The sequence below is a fragment of the Otolemur garnettii genome, unplaced genomic scaffold (assembly GCF_000181295.1).
Source record: "Otolemur garnettii isolate 467f Iridium unplaced genomic scaffold, OtoGar3 scaffold00134, whole genome shotgun sequence".
NCBI classification, from domain to species: domain Eukaryota; kingdom Metazoa; phylum Chordata; class Mammalia; order Primates; family Galagidae; genus Otolemur; species Otolemur garnettii.
Window position 1 is genome coordinate 2605218 of NW_003852529.1, and position 15732 is coordinate 2620949.

Sequence of the window (15732 nt, forward strand, 5' to 3'; positions counted from 1 at the left end):
AGAATGTTGGTTACCAGAGGCTGGGGCCAGGGTTGGGGATGGGGAGAGGGGAGGTATGGCTCCCAGGGCACAAAGTTTCAGTCAGACAGGAGGAAGAAGCCCTAGTGACCTGCTGCACAGCATGGCCACCTTAGCTAATAATACTAATAATAATGGATATTGCAAAGTTCCTTAAAAAGTAGATTTTAAACATTCTTATCACAAAAAGTGATAAGTGGGTAAGGTGATAGATGTTAATTAGCTTATTTAATCTTTCTACAATGTATACATATATCAAAACATCACATTGTAATCCATAAATATGGGTTGTTATTATTTTTCAATTAAAAATACTAAAAGAAAAGAAAGGAACTGGGAAGGAGAAAGCAGAGAGAATTTTGAGCAGTTGAAACCAGCCAATTTCCCATGGTGACCTAGCAACCAAAGGTGTGCAGGAGTGGCCAAGCTGGGCTGGGTGTCAAGGAAGCCAAAAGGAGCAACATAGGAGCTGGGGAAGACCCCACCACACAGGGCACCCCGAGGTGTCAAGGGGACATGCTTCACCCTTAGGTGAAGGATTAGGGGTTAAGATTTTATTCCAAGCCAGGTGGGATGATAGGGGTGGTGAAGGGATGAAATTGATCTGATGCATGGTTTTAAAGCTTAAACTGGCCTCTACCCCCAAGGACCTCTCCCCTCACCTGCTCACAGCACAGCCCTGTTCAGCTATCTCCTGTTCCTCCTCCACATCCCATCACCACCTCCACCCTTTTGTCACCTCTGGCTGTGTAGCCTTCTCACCTGGGAGCAGGGCCACATGAGGGTGGTAAAAATAACTCCCTGTGACTATGTGTGAAGGGAGAGAGGGGGGAGGGAGGCCAAGCCCAGCATTGGACAAGGGTCCAGAGGGTGAGGGCAGAGAGGCTGGGCTCTCAGAACCTTGCCTCGGGTCACTATTGCTCACTGAGTCACCTCAGCACTCCCAGCACCACAGCAACCCGTGTGCAGAGTAGCTCCACAGGGTAAGGAGCCCAGCTGGGCTGACTACTGGTGACACACCAGATCCCCTCCTAAACCTGCCTTGATCCCCCCCCAAGCCCTGCCCCAGCACTCCAGGCTGGAGCCCCAACTCCTGCTTTTTGACTCCCAGCTTTGTCCTCAGGGCCCCTGGGTACCATCAGCAATGCTTCGTGACCCTGACTGGGAGACCCGGCATGCTGCCCCCAGCCCAAGTCCTTGCAAGTGTCTCTGAGCCCCCACCCCATGCTCAGGCCCCCATGGCGGGTGCAGTGGCTGCGGGCCGGAGGACTGCGCGGGTCAGCATGCAGGAGCATATGGCCATTGATGTGAGCCCAGGCCCCATCCGGCCCATCCACCTCATTTCCGACTACTTCCCCCACTTCTACCCCTTTGCTGAGACCACGTTGTGCACCCGGAACCCATGCATCACAGCCACCACCATGGCCATCCACTCTGCATCCCAGCGGAAGCCTGACCCGGAGCCAGAGGGAGACTCGGATGATAGCAGTGAGTGAAGGCAGGGACAGGGGTCACCCAAGCTCAGCCAAGACAGGACTGGGCAGGGGGCATCCTTGACATCCGACTGTGGAGGGGCAAGGCAGGAGGGGGCAGGTTGAACTGATGCAGGAGGTAACTCTGCCTGCCACCTGCCCTTAGCTGCACTGGGCACCCTGGAGTTCACACTTCTTTTTGATGCGGACAACAGTGCCCTGCACTGTACAGCTCATCGTGCCAAGGTGAGGATGGGGCTGGGGGTCCCTGGGACAAAGGGCTGGGCCACAGGCCATCATCCTGCATCCACTGTCTGTCTCCAGGGCCTCAAGGCACCAGCCTCAGGCTCTGTGGACACCTATGTCAAAGCCAACTTACTGCCAGGAGCCAGCAAGGTGAGGGCAAGCCCCAGGCCCCGGTTGCTGCCCGTTAGCTGCACGCCCAGCCTGGCGCACCCTCCTGGCCCTGCTTGTCTCCTCCCCCAAGACCTGGTTCCCAGTTGCTGGGATATGCAAATGGAGGCTCTATCAGGGAGGCAGGGCAGGGGGAGCAGGGTGGGCACCTGAGCCCTAAGAGCCTCTGACACACCTGCCTGGCCCCCAGGCCAGCCAGCTTCGGACCCGTACCATTCGGGGAACGAGGGGACCTGTCTGGGAGGAGACACTCACCTATCATGGCTTCACCCTCCAGGATGCTGTACGCAAGACCCTGCGGTGAGGCTTGGGCCTGGCCAACGGGGTGGGGCAGGGGCATGGGGCTTACTTGGTCAGGTCTGACCTGGGCAGCCACCAGGCTGTGTGTGTGTGAGGACCCACGGCTTCGGCGACGGCGGGCACCTCCCCTAGGGGAGCTGCGTGTGCCCCTGAGGAAACTGGTGCCCAACAGAGCGAGGAGCTTCGACATCTGTCTGGAGAAGAGGAGGCTGGTAAGTGGGTGTTCAGAGGCCAGGAACACTGAGATTGGGGGGGGGGGAGGGGCTGAAGAGCAGAGGGGCAGGGAGGGAGCTGGGCAGTGTCCAGCCAAGATGACTGGGCCCTTTGCTCCTTCAGACCAAGAGGCCCAAGAGCCTGGACACAGCCCGTGGCATGTCCCTGTATGAAGAGGTGGGTAGGACAGCTGGGCTGAGTAGGGACAGGGGGCAGTTCTGCGACAGCTCAGGCTGAAGTGAACCAGGCTGGTCCATAGGTGTCTGAGCAGGGTCTAGGCCCAGGCAGGCTTAGAAGAACTGAGGCCATTTCCCTCACAGGCTCAGGGAACAGCCTGGGCCCCAGAGACTGGGCACAGTGAAGGTGACTCCCTTGCTGAGACCTGAGCAACCTTGAGGCAGAGGCTGAAAATGATAGTGTTTGTCCAGGGTGCCCGGTGGGAAGTCTGGGCAAGGTCCAAGAACAGATTGGGCTCCGTGGCTGAGATGTGCCCCAGGGTCAGTGTGGGTGCCACCACTGGAGACCAAAGACCTCGCCAGACTCCTGTGGCCCAGTGGGAAAGGGGAACCCTCCAAGGGGCTAAGGGCAATGCTGTCCCCAACCTCCTCTCTGAACAAAAGGCCAGGTGCCCTGTCCCCTAGTGGAGCTACAAGTTGCTGCAGCTGCCCATCAGCTAAACTCAGACAGGTGAGTCCCCAGAGGTGGCACAGGCAGGCCACTTTGCCCAGGGGACACCCCTGAGCACCCTGCAACACCCACCTCCTGTTCCAGCCCCCCATACAACAGTGCCACAGCATGTGGGAGGTGCTCACACTTCTGTCAACTGGCTGTGAGTATGGTGCACAGGCTCTGCAAACTGAATTAGACTCCAAGGGTAGGAAGAAGCACGTTCTTCCCAGGCAGCACCCTCCCTGAGTCCATTTAGGAACACCCCAGGCCCAGAGTGTGGCAAAAGCCATTATCTTTGGGTGGAGATGAGCCTCTCAGAGCTGCTTCTGTGCTGTGAGGCTTGCTCTGCGGGGGTGGGGGGGTGGGTGGGTGGTTATAGGCATTTGATGGTAGGCCACAACGAAGCTCCTGGTAGGTCAGAACCATCAGCTCCCTTCCCCATTGTGCAAAGACATGCTGAACTGACCAATCTCGTGGCCTGAGCAAGCCCCTCCCCTTTTCAGGTCCCAGAAGGTATAGCTGGCTCTTAAGGGAAGGTCCTTCCAGGGTGCCAGGCAAGGGCTTTATTGGGAAATTAAATTATTGGCCACTAGTTTCTTTGCAGCCAACTTGGGCTTTGCCATTTGTTGCCCAGACACTGGTGCAGGTGGCTTTGGACTGGGTGGGGGCTGACTGCAGCATATACTTGCAGGAGGTGGAGACAGAGGTGGCTGGGGAGGAGCGCGGGCGCATCCTGCTGTCGCTGTGCTACAGCTCACGGCAGGGTGGCCTGCTGGTGGGTGTACTGCGCTGTGCTCACCTGGCCCCCATGGATGCCAATGGCTACTCTGACCCCTTTGTCCGCCTGTGAGTGTGAACAGGGGTGGGCAGGTGGACAGTAAGGCCAGGGAGGCAGTCCCTTACCTCTCCAGGGCCACATCTAATGTGCCCATCCTTCCCAGTTTCCTGCATCCAAATGAGGGAAAGAAATCTAAATATAAGACCAGTGTTCGGAAGAAGACCCTGAACCCCGAGTTCAATGAGGTGAGCCAGGTGGGGTAAGTCCCAGCCAACTCTGGGCTTGACAAGCCTCCCCCTGCCTGAGCCTGTTTCCTGAGCTGTGGGGGACCCCAGGCCTCCTTCTTTCTGCCTCTCTGCTCCTCTCCCTGCAGGAATTCTTCTATGCTGGCCCTCGGGAGGAGCTGGCCCAGAAGACACTTCTGGTATCTGTGTGGGACTATGACCTGGGCACGGCCAATGACTTCATCGGTGAGTAGAACACAGGGAGCTAGGGTGGGAGCCCAAGGACTCCCAGTGGCTCCTGACCCATCTCCCATGGCAGGCGGGGTGCAGCTGAGCAGCTGTGCTAGTGGGGAGCGCCTGCGGCACTGGCGTGAGTGCCTGGGGCACAGCAACTGCCGGCTGGAGATGTGGCACCAGCTGGACAGCACACCCCTCCAGCTCAGTGACTAGCCCACTGGGCCCCGCTTGCAACTCCTCCCCACAGCTGCCCACAATGTTCCCATGGAACTGGTAGAGCCCAGGGGCTTCCTCACCACCCACTGTGCCCAGCCCCCCGGTCAAATGGGTGTTTCCAGTCTCTCCTCTTTCACGTTCACCCCACCCCAAATCACAAAGCTTAAATAAACAAGTCCTTGAAGCCACGCAATAGCGTATCTCTTCTTTGGCTTTGGGCCCCATTCTCCATCTCCCACCCACTGTGGGGCCTGTGCTGTACTAGGCCTCAGGCCTTAGTGGTGACCAGGCTCAGCCCTCCCAGTCCCCCACCCCACTCTGTCTCCTGCACTCAAGGACTACTGCTCAGGACAGTCTAGGACTGATTCACTGACTCCCAAAAGGTCAAGGTGGAGACCTCCAAAAGGCATGGCCACGTCTGAGAACAGGCTTCATAAGTAGTGGGCCAAAGGAAGCAGGGTAAAGAGCAAAGTCACAGAGAAGCTGCAATGGGAGTGTGGGCAGCACTTGCTTTACTGTCCAGTACTCTAGACAGATGGACACAAGGCATCAGGCCAGAGTGGTGGGCTTAGGAGGCGGCTTGCCGGGCCTGGTGCTGCTGGGCAAACCGCTGCATCCGCTCCTCGAGCTCCGGCCGGAAGTGGCGGATCAGACCCTGAGTGGGGGAAGCAAGAGACTGTGTAAGGCAGAGTCCAAAATCCCCCAACCCTCAGGGCTCTCAGCACCCTCTACATTAGTGCCACATGGCTGGGCAGTGAGTACCTGCACGGGCCAGGCAGCCCCGTCGCCCAGAGCACAAATAGTGTGGCCCTCTATCTGCTTGCTGATCTCCCACAGGGAGTCAATCTCAGCTGGCCGGGCATCCCCCTTCACGAAGCGGGCCATCACCTTGTTCATCCAATCCACACCTGCAGCCACAGCCACAAGAGAGGGCCTGAGCATTTCCCCAGGGGCCTGTAGGACAACACTTGGGTGCCGGCTGCATGGAAGGGTAGGGGTTAAGTGAAGCCATAGCAAATGCTCACCCTCGCGGCATGGGGTGCACTGGCCACAGCTCTCATGCTTGTAGAACTCAATGAGGCGGGCGATGGCTTTCACAATGTCTGTCTGGGTGATAAGAGGCAGTGAACGGGTGCTCAAGGCCAGACAAAAGCCTGGGCCTTAGCCCCCAGAAGCACCCACTCCCACAGTCCCAGTGGATCCTCCCAGGCCATCCAGCATTCTGGCCTCCTTTAGCCCTGGGTATCCTGCGCTGCCCAGGCTCCAGGCACCTTCTCCCCCACAGCAGCCTTGCTCCCTCCTTTCCCACTTCACTTGGATCTTAGGCTGCAGGAATGGGACCAAAGAGTTGGCAAGAGGGTTTAGAGAAGGGCCCTGGGAGCCTCAGTACCCAAGCTGGAAGAAGGCAGAGACCAGGTGGGGCATGTGGGCCAGTCCTTACTGAACGATCCATGACGATCACTGCGGCTGTGCCCAGGCCCGTCTGTGCCTGCACCAGTGCATCAAAGTCCATCAGTACTGTCTCACACACGGACTTGGGAATCAGTGGGGTAGATGAGCCACCAGGGATCACAGCAAGGAGGTTGTCCCAGCCACCTGTGACACCCCCTGGGGCCCCCAAGTCAGTCCCCAAAAGGATAGATGGTCAGGGCTGGGGCCAGCACACCTGCCTACTCCTAAGCCCAGGACTGTGTCAGTCCCTGGGTCTGGCCCCAGCTCCTGAGGCTCTCCCACCCCATCTGTCTCCACTAACACCCTGCCCTGCTCCCGTCCAGCTGGCCCAGCCTCACCAGCATGCTTCTCAATCAGTTCCTTCAATGGCACAGACATCTCCTCCTCCACAGTGCAAGGGTGGTTGACATGGCCAGAGATATTGAATAGTTTGGTGCCTGAGTTGCGCTCCCGGCCGAAACCAGCAAACCACGCACCCCCACGGCGGCAAATAGTGGGGGACACGGCTACTGTCTCTACGTTGGCCACAGTTGTAGGGCAGCCAAACACTCCTTTAGGGAAATGGGAAGAGAAATTGGTGGCTGCCAGGGGTCAGGGGCAGGTTTCCTGCTCCCATGGCAGAGAGCACCTGCTCTTCTATCCCATTATCATTTTTGTCCCCTGCTGGAACAAGTGCCTTGTTCACCACCAAGCCCCTAGATCTCAGGACAGGTACTGTGTAGGTGAAGCCACAGACTAGCCTGGAGGGGGCCTTGGTGTGTGATGGGGGCTAAAGCAGGACAAGGGACTACAGGAAGCACCACTGCAGCCTGTGTGCTGCTACCACCCTCCTCTCTGTATCTAGTCCTAGCCCAGAAGGCACTCAGAAATGCCCAGGGACAATCCAGGGAGGACTTAGCCAGATCCCAGATTACATAGGATGTGGGCAGGACCCAAGATGAGGCCCAGGGGCAGACCAAATCTTACCTACATCCGCAGGGAAGGGAGGCTTTAGGCGGGGCTTGCCCTGCTTGCCCTCAATGGACTCGATGAGCGCCGTCTCCTCTCCACAGATGTAGGCCCCAGCCCCGCGCACCACAAACACATCAAAATCATAGTCAGAGCCACATGCATTCTTGCCAATCAGACCTGCCTCATAGGCCTCTCGGATGGCCACCTGCAGAACAAAGATGTGAGTTCCCTGCCTGTAACTTCAGGAGTCATGAAGCCTTGATGGTCTCCCAGGATGAGGCTCTGAGACACAAAGAGCAGAGAGAGGAGGCTTTGTGTGCCAAGTCCCATCCAGGACACATGCACACAGCATAGTGACCGCCCTCCCAGTTCAACCCAACAGAGCAGGTGCCAACATCTAACAACTGTGCTGGGTAAGGGTCTGCATGAGTGCACACAAGTACCCTCTACCTCCTGATGCTCCTCCCTGCCCACCTGCAGATTGGAAGCCTCATTGTAGAATTCTCCTCGGATATAAATGTAGGCGGCTCGGGCACCCATGGCCCGGCCCCCCACCAGGCAGCCTTCCACCAGCTTGTGAGGGTCGTGACGCATGATCTCCCGGTCTTTGCAGGTGCCAGGCTCCCCCTCATCTGCATTCACCACCAGGTACTTAGGCCTGTGAGGATCCACAGTTCAGACAGGCTAGTGGGCCATCAGAACTGGGACCTCAACTACATGCCACCCCACTCCACCCAGGGAGGTCTCAAGGATATCTCCTCCAACAGTAGATCCCTCCTTGGCCTCCCAACATGTTCCTAGGGGCTCTGCTTGCTCACCACCAATGACAGGGTGCTCACTGCCTATTCCATCTTTGGGTGGCTACAACCACAAGACGGTCTTTGTTCTGCTCAGTCCAAACATCTCTCCCTGTGCTTTCCCCTGAGAACCAGATTCTGCTCTTGGTCACAAAGAACCTTTCTCAACCACCACATCTCTGGGGCCAAAAGGAGGTAAAGTCCTGACACTTATTATTTGCTTCCTGTATGCCAACCAAAATAACAGCCCAAAGCTGTACAAACATTATCTCTTTAATCCCTGAGTATCACTATATCCATTTACAAAAGAGAAACCTAAGCTTCAAAAAGGCCAGGAGATTACCCAAAGCACTGATTACAAGGCAGAGCTAGTTTTTTAACTAAGTCTGCCTGACTCAGTCTTGTGTTGATTCTGCCTCACAAGTCTCCCCTGAGGAATTCTAGAGAAAAATACAAACCTCATCCGTTGAAGCCTGGGAATATTCTCCTACCTTATCCATGTTTCTAAGGAAAGAGACCAAAAGTCCAGGCAAGCCCCAGCTACCTCACAGTCTCTCCTGCAACCACTTCTCTATCTCCATACACATACCTGCCATCTGAGGGCTTATTCATGAAGCTCCACTTGAGGCCAGTAGGGAAGCCAGCACCTCCACGGCCCCGCAAGCCTGATGTCTTGATCTCACCCAAGATCCAGTCGGGCCCCTTCAGTAGGATCTCTTTTGTCTTATACCAGTCACCTCGACTCAGGGCCCCTTTCAGTCTGGATAGAGTGGGGAAGGCAGTGAAGGGAGGGCATTACTCTAGAACCCATCAGACTAAGAACACTATCTCACCTCCAATCATGGCGGCCATATAGGTTGGTAAAGATCCGGTCTTCATCTTTCAGTGAGCCAAATGAAGTTTTCTTGGGTGCTGTCTGGGGAGAGCAGAGAGTCAGGAGGCCCAGCAATGTTCTGAAGTCATGAGGGATTGGGTCAGATGGTATAGACCAGTGTTTTTCAACCTTTTTTTATCTCACAGCACCCTTGAATCTATAGTTAAACTTCCATGACACACTTAAATTATGTTTATCAGAAAAAAAAGAGTAAGGTGTGGTGGCTCATGCCTGTAATCCTAACCCTTTGGGAAGTTGAGGCAGGTGGATTGCTTGAGCTTAGGAGTCTCAAACCAGCCTGCACAAGAGTAAGACCCTGTCTCTACTAAAAATAGAAAAACTAGCTAGGCATAGTGGTGGGCATCTGTAGTCCCAGCTACTCAGAAGGCTGAGGCAAGAGGATCTCTTGAGCCCAAGAGTTTGAGTTGCTGTGAGCTATGATGCCATAGCACTCTACCCAGAGTGACAGAATGAGACTGTCTCAAGAAAAAAAAAAAGAGTAAAATAAGAATATACTTACTGTGCTTTGAACTTCCAAAGGTAATTAAATTAATGATCATTAAAAATTTCCAGAGCAGGCACCTGTGGCTCAGTGAGTCTGGCACCAGCCCCATATACCGAGGGTGGCAGGTTCAAACCTGGCCCTAGCCAAACTGCAACAAAAAGTAGCTGGGCGTTGTGATGGGTGCCTGCAGTCCCAGCTACTTGGGAGGCTGAGGCAAGAGAATGGCCTAAGCCCAGGAGTTGGAGGTTGCTCTGAGCTGTGAGACCACAGCACTCTACTGAGGACGATAAAGTGAGACTCTGTCTCTAAAAAAAAAAAAGAAAGAAAAAAAAATTTCCACAGCACACCGGCTGAAAATCACTGCTACAGACTCTTGGGTTCCCCTATTAGGAGTGGCTGGGGTAAGGATAGGGGAAATGCCTATCCTTAGGAAGGCACTGCCTTCCCCACTCCAAAGAGCTTCGAAACTCTTTGTAGCATCATAACTACCACCATCATTTAGCTAGCACTTTTGGGTTGGCAGGTACTAGATTAAGCATTTTATACCTAAAATTCCATTTCATCCCAACAACTATAAGATAGGAATGATTTCCTCCATTTTATAGAAGATGACACTAAAGCTCAGAGCAAAAGGAACTCATGGAAAGCCACACAGTCAGAAGCAGCAGATAGAATTCGAGCTCAGGTCTGTCCATGCCCAAAGTCCACACTTGAATCACAGCACCATACTGCCGTCCCACTCCCAGTGTGATGGCATGTCTATTTACTTGTGTGGCTCTCCTGCTGAACCAAAGCTTGATTAGGCCAAGTGCTTTATCTTACTAACTCTGTTGAGGAGACAACATGAATTTACTGATGGAAAAGAAATGGCTCTCCGAGGCTAAGACACAAAGCTGATAGAGGGGGTCCACCTGGGATAAAACTGAGCAGAAGTGGGGACTGTAATTCCACAGTACCCAGTGGAGAGCAACCCAGATAAAGGATAAAGGGGCCCTGACTTCCAGATTCCCACTTTAAAAACACTTTTCTTCCACTACAGGGAGTAGAGCACTGGATGGGGAATCAGGAGATGCGCATCCCTTTCCAAGGCTATTTTCTGCTCGTGCAAAATGAGGCTATGAATTTACGCCCTGCAAGGCTATGGCAAAGAAGGAATAAAAGACTAGGAAGCTTTATAACCTGCAAAACTTCTCGCTAGGTTGGAGAACTATTAAATTAGGGAAGCCAGAGAGCCAGAATGCCGGAAGGATCCAGCCTCTCGTTGGAACCTGTTCCCCTCCTACAATCACGCTGGAGCAGCAACCTTCCTGCTGGGCCCTGGGGAGAAGAGGAGGCTTTTCCAAAAGGCACTACAGCCCCAAGAGATCGCAAGCGCAAAGGCGCGGCAGGCGAGACCCGGTCCGCAAATACCCTTGGCCCGAGCCAGGCCGGGCCTCACCGTGTCGCCGCTGAAACGCACAGATACCCGCGCGGGAAACGACCCGCAGAGCATCCGCCGTGCCGCCAGCATCGCAGGGACCAGCTGGGTAACCTCACGCTGTCACCTTCACAAGTCTAAGGCTGAGAAACCGGCGCGACAGAGACGCTAGGCGGCGCACAGGAAGCACGTCACGCACCGGGAGAGAGCCTAGGTCTCTCGCTCCGCCCCTGCCCCGCCCCCTCGGGGGAGGGAGCGGAGGCAGAATTCGGCCTTCCTGGCGCCGGGACTTCTGGGAGATGTAGTCCTGCGGGCCTCTTTCTCCCTCAGTGGGGCTGGCGTTTACTAACTGGTTGGTCCCTCTGCTCATTGGCTCCCTTGTTCGCCCGCTCGGCTTCTTGACCTTTGCCCACTGGCTCCCAAGTCCAGAGTAAGCAAACTTCTCTTGTCGCCTTCTGCTGCGTCCTAGTGTGTTCTGTTTTCTATAGGTTCTGCGTTCGGTGTGCACCTGTACAATCAGTCAGGTTACAGCCCGATCCTCAACTACGTTGTGATTATTCCGTCCCACATGGAACCTGGCCAAACTGTGAGCGTCCCCTGGGCATCTGTGTGCTAATTAGCCACAGAGAGCGGGGCGACTCCAGGGCAGGCGGGGATTGTTCCTGGAGGTCTATTTGGAGGAGGTGCGTCTTAGGCTCGGATGAAGCAGAGAGCTAGGAGAGCGTCAGCGGACAGGTATTCTCTTGCTGGGAGCTTCTGAGCCCTCCCAACCCTTATCAGGAGAATCTAGCACTTTGCTCTTCTGCCCAAAATCCTGGAATGGCCTCTACTGCCTTCGTAATCAGGCACTTGTCCGCCAATTCAGAGCTCCACGATCTTCTCCTCCATCAAGATCATCGCTCCCAGGCCACTGACTGCCGTGACCCACTCCCCTTTTCTGGCCTCAGTAGGCTTTAGGGTGTTTGTGTGGCTGTCCCCCTCATTTGCTTTTCCCCTGACCTGAGGAGGTCCTCTGTTCTTTGCCTCTCAGGTCTTGGAAGCCTGATGACCTCTGGCCTTTTTCAGTTCCCTAGAACTCCCTGGTTCTGGTGCCAGTGATGAGTGACCTTTTTGGCCTTCTCTCTCCAGCTCAATCTTCCAGCCATCTCTATTCTCTCATGCTGCAATCACACTTTCTAATCTAAGATGTGCTATTTACAAAACTCATTTGCACCGATTTTCTCATATACTCCCACAGCAGCCCCAGATGGTGTTCACTCTGTTTTATACCTGAAAAAAATTAACGCTCAGGGGAATTTTGTCTCTTGTTGAAGGGCATGAACCTGCTGAGTGGTGGACTCAAATTCCAGTGATTTCTTCCTTCTCACCATACCCACACATGGTAAACCCGCAGAACAACAGACATGCCTGTGACAGTACTGAAGATGTCAGTGGCATTCCCAAGAGAGGCACCAAGAGCCTCTCCACCCTGAGGTTTCCCAGAAGTGTAGGGCAGTACCAGGCCCAGAGCTCAGGAGTCCTGGCTCCCAGCCCCAGGCCTCCTCTCCTGGGCAGGGAAAGAGATTGCCAGGCAGAGCTGGGGATTACACAGCTAATCCAGGGCTCAGACCTGAGTCCGTGGATCCCTCCCTTTGGGGTAGGAGAAGGGGGAGGGATGGAGCGGGGGTGGGGGATTTCTTCCTCATCGCTCTTTATTTTATTTTATTATTATTTTTGAAGACAGAGTCTCACTTTGTTGCCCTCAGTAGAGTGCCATGGCATCACAGCTCACAGCAACCTCCAGCTCTTGGGCTTAGGCAATTCTCTTGCCTCAGCCTCCTTAGTAGCTGGGACTATAGGCACCCGCCACAACACCTGGCTATTTTTTTGTTACAGTTTGGCTGAGGCCGGGTTCAAACCTGCCACCCTCAGTATATGGCGCTGGCGCCCTACTCACTGAGCCACAGGTGCCCCCCCCCATCTCTCTTTAACTGGGTCAAGGGAACACAGGCTGAGAGATGTTAGGGACACGAGGTGGCTGAGCATAGGGTGACAGGAAACGAGAACGAGGGCACGTTCTCCCATTGATCCAGTGCCAGGCTCTGTGCCAAGCACTTGCCATGTGTTATCTCTCTAATCTTCTGATAACTCAGGGAATGAGAACGAGCCACCCCTATTTTCAGAAGCAGACAGTGTATCAGCAGTGCTGATGGGCCTGCCCAGGATGGCCCAGCTGCCAGAACTCTGGCAGGCCACCCAGAGGCCCAGTGACAAATCCCCCACTTGTTCTCTACCCACTAGAGCACCTGTTTGCCGGGCTCCCCAAGCAAAGAAGAAGGTCCACTTCAGTGTCACCTCCAAGGACGTCTCCTTGGTGGCATCACAGGTCCTGGCTTTCACTTCGTCTCAGCACCTGTCCCATCCTCTGTCACCATCCATGTATCTGCCTCCCCTACCAGCATCCAGGCCAGACTGGGTGGCATCAAAGGTTCCTCGTTGTTTACACTTAGGTTTGCACCAGAGGATCTGTCTTCCTCCCCTTCCTCCTACTCTTCCTGAGGAACCCTTTGGATGTCACACACACACACACCCCTCCCGCAAGCTTTCTTTGATGATTCTGGGCAACTATCTTGAGCATCTGTTATCACAGGCCCAGTGTGAGTAAGGCATGATCAGATCTCTCTTTTTCAACCCCCAGCACAGGGCTTCTCAAGATTGTGGCTTATGCAATATTGTAATGGAATTTTTTATTTGGAAAATGAAAATTAATCAATTTTTTTCTTTGTTGGAAATTGAAAAAATATGAAAAAGCAAGAGGAAAGTAGTAACATATTTTTAGCATCCTGACAATCCCATTACATTTTGCTTGTTTGCACTGTTTTCTAGGTGCAAACTTAGAGTATGAATATGCTGATCCAAATTAATTTAGACATTTACAGGAAAAACTACAAACTCCTTCCCCACTGCCCTAGAATCTGATATTATCTCCCAATCTTTTTTTTTTTTAAATACTGTTACTTGTGCATATACTTAGCCACAGAAAAATGTGACTGGTTGGTGCCTATTTGCAGTAATGGTATTTTGGTGACATGAATCTTTACTTTGCTCTTTTTCATTGAACACTATGTTTTTGAGATTAGTCTATGTTGATACGAGTAGATTTAGAAGCATGATTACCTGCCAGTGATACCAGTGCTTCAAGCTTAAGAGCCTGGATTCAAAATCCTGTTTTCACTACTTATTAGCTGTGAGTTTTTATGACCCGGGCCTCAGTCTCCTCAAGAAGACGATGAGGATAGCATATACCCTGAAGGAGTCTGGTCAGGGTTATCAAGGAAAATAAATGAGGAACTTGTACAGTGCTCAGGGAAGTGCCCGACATAGCAAATGCCCTGAGAGTGTTTAACTAAGAGCACAAGACTGCAGACTAACTCGGAGAAGACCCACATCCTTACACGACTGACTGTCCCCATCCAGGGCTACAGCCACTCTCAGAAAATAAGTCACTTTCATTTTTTCAGACCTTTTAGGTCATTCATTAACATTTAGAATTTTTTTTTTTAAATTTTGAGACAGAGTCTCTCCATGTCATCCTTGGTAGAGTGCCATGGCATCACAGCTCACAGCATCCTCAAACTCTTGGGCTTAGGCAATTCTCTTGCCTCAGCCTCCCAAGTAGCTGGGACTACAGGTGCCTGCCACAATGCCGGCTTTTGTTGCAATTGTCATTGTTGTTAGCTGGCCTGGGCCGGGTTCAAACCCACCATCATCGGTGTCCGTGGCTGGCGCTGTAACCCCTGTTCTACGGGCACTGAGCCTAGAATTTTTTATTTAAAAAATTCTGCACATCTTTTTTTTTTTTTTTGAGACAGAGCCTCAAGCTGTCCCCCTGGGTAGAGTGCCATGGCATTACAGCTCACAGCAACCTCCAACTCCTGGGCTCAAGCGAGTCTCCTGCCTCCGCCTCCCAAGTAGCTAGGACCACAGGCGCCCGCCACAACACCCGGCTATTTTTTGGTTGCAGCCATCATTGTTGTTTGGCGGGTCCGGGCTGGGGATTCGAACCCGCCACCTTAGGTGTACGTGGCTGGCGCCCTAGCCGGTTGAGCTATAGGCGCCGAGCCTGCACATCTTTAATGCAGGAATTTTACATGGTATATTTGTGTTTTTATCACCTTTTCTGATTACATTTTCTTTTCTTTTTTGAGATCAAGTCTCACTCTGTCACCCTGGGTAGAGTGCTCCTCAGTCTCCTGGACTCGAGGATTCCCCTGTCTAGGCCTCCCAGAGTGCTAGGATTACAGGAACGAGCAGAATAGGAATGTATCGTTAGTTTCCAAAGGGCCTATTTGCAAACTGGGTGTATAGGTAGTTGTCGTTGGAGGATATAAAATTCCAGTTCCCAGTCTGATCTCTGATCTGGGCTTGGCTTGCTCCAAGTGCCCAGAGACACCTTGGAAGTAGGGCTCCCCCCCCATTAGACAGGAAGGTTAAACACCTGAAGAACTCTGGCCTTTTCTTTTTTTGAGACAGAGTCTCATTTTGTCACCCTGGATAGAGTGCCCTGGCATCATAGCTCATAGCAAACTCTTGGGCCTTTTTATCTTAAACAATTACTATGTGTGACAGTTGTCATGACAACCAGTAAGAGTGGAGTTCCCTAAGGCTTTTGATAGAGACCTCAACCTGTTAGGGAAACTCCCTTCTGAGAGTGCAATTTTATCTTTGAAGGGGTGCTCAGTTTTACTGAATGCTTTTTCTGCATCTGAGATAATCATATTGTTTTTCAGCTTTAATATATGGTTGATTACATCATTTATTTTTCTAATCTGTTAACGTAAAGTGGCAGCAGAGTGAGGTAGCTGAGAGCACAGTTGGAAGCCTGTCCAGACTAAATTCTAGGCTGTGTGTCATTCAGCTAGTTCCTTGCCTTCTCTGTGCATCAAGATGCCATGGTTAAATATGTTAATCTCTGTAAAGCCCTTAGAACAGGGCCTAACGAATACTCTGTAAGTGTTTGCTGTTCTTAGTTTTTATTATTTTGGTTGTAAACATCTATTGGTCATGATGTAATATTCTTTCATTGTACTCCTGGATTTATTTTATTTTATTATTATTTTTTTTTGAGACAGAGCCTCAAGCTGCTCCCCTGGGTAGAGTGCCGTGGCATCACAGCTCACAGCAACCTCCAACTCCTGGGCTCAAGCAAGTCTCCT

The 15732-nt window shown here is 52.9% G+C and overlaps 2 protein-coding genes and 1 long non-coding RNA gene across 4 annotated transcripts in view; 2 read left to right on the forward strand and 1 right to left on the reverse strand.

Moving 5' to 3' along the window:
• Positions 1–361: 361 nt before the first annotated feature.
• LOC100965659 (double C2-like domain-containing protein gamma) lies at positions 362–4956 on the forward strand. 2 transcript variants are annotated; one of them, XM_003798391.3, is made up of 10 exons: positions 362–1506; positions 1657–1736; positions 1815–1886; positions 2095–2204; positions 2284–2416; positions 2541–2594; positions 3778–3932; positions 4028–4109; positions 4238–4334; positions 4408–4956. In XM_003798391.3, exons 1-10 carry the CDS (start codon positions 1194–1196, stop codon positions 4536–4538), a joined length of 1227 nt encoding a protein of 408 aa, XP_003798439.2. In that variant the 5' UTR covers positions 362–1193; the 3' UTR covers positions 4539–4956. The 2 variants fall into 2 exon arrangements, with proteins under 2 accessions (XP_003798439.2, XP_023374101.1); XM_023518333.1 differs by having other exon boundaries at positions 1657–1886.
• A 76-nt stretch (positions 4957–5032) lies between these two features.
• Positions 5033–10769, reverse strand: NDUFV1 (NADH:ubiquinone oxidoreductase core subunit V1). Its single transcript, XM_003798309.2, has 10 exons — positions 10559–10769; positions 8575–8657; positions 8331–8501; positions 7419–7602; positions 6960–7149; positions 6332–6544; positions 5983–6149; positions 5567–5648; positions 5304–5449; positions 5033–5196 (listed from the first exon to the last, which is right to left on the reverse strand). The coding sequence occupies exons 1-10, from the start codon at positions 10628–10630 to the stop codon at positions 5110–5112; spliced, it is 1395 nt and encodes a 464-aa protein (XP_003798357.1). The 5' UTR covers positions 10631–10769; the 3' UTR covers positions 5033–5109.
• Positions 10770–10982: 213 nt separating this feature from the next.
• The window catches only part of LOC111727961, a 17220-nt gene continuing 12470 nt past the window's right edge, over positions 10983–15732 (forward strand). The window contains exon 1 of the long non-coding RNA XR_002775382.1: positions 10983–11272. This is a non-coding gene — a long non-coding RNA (uncharacterized LOC111727961). The remainder of the gene's footprint in view (positions 11273–15732) is intronic.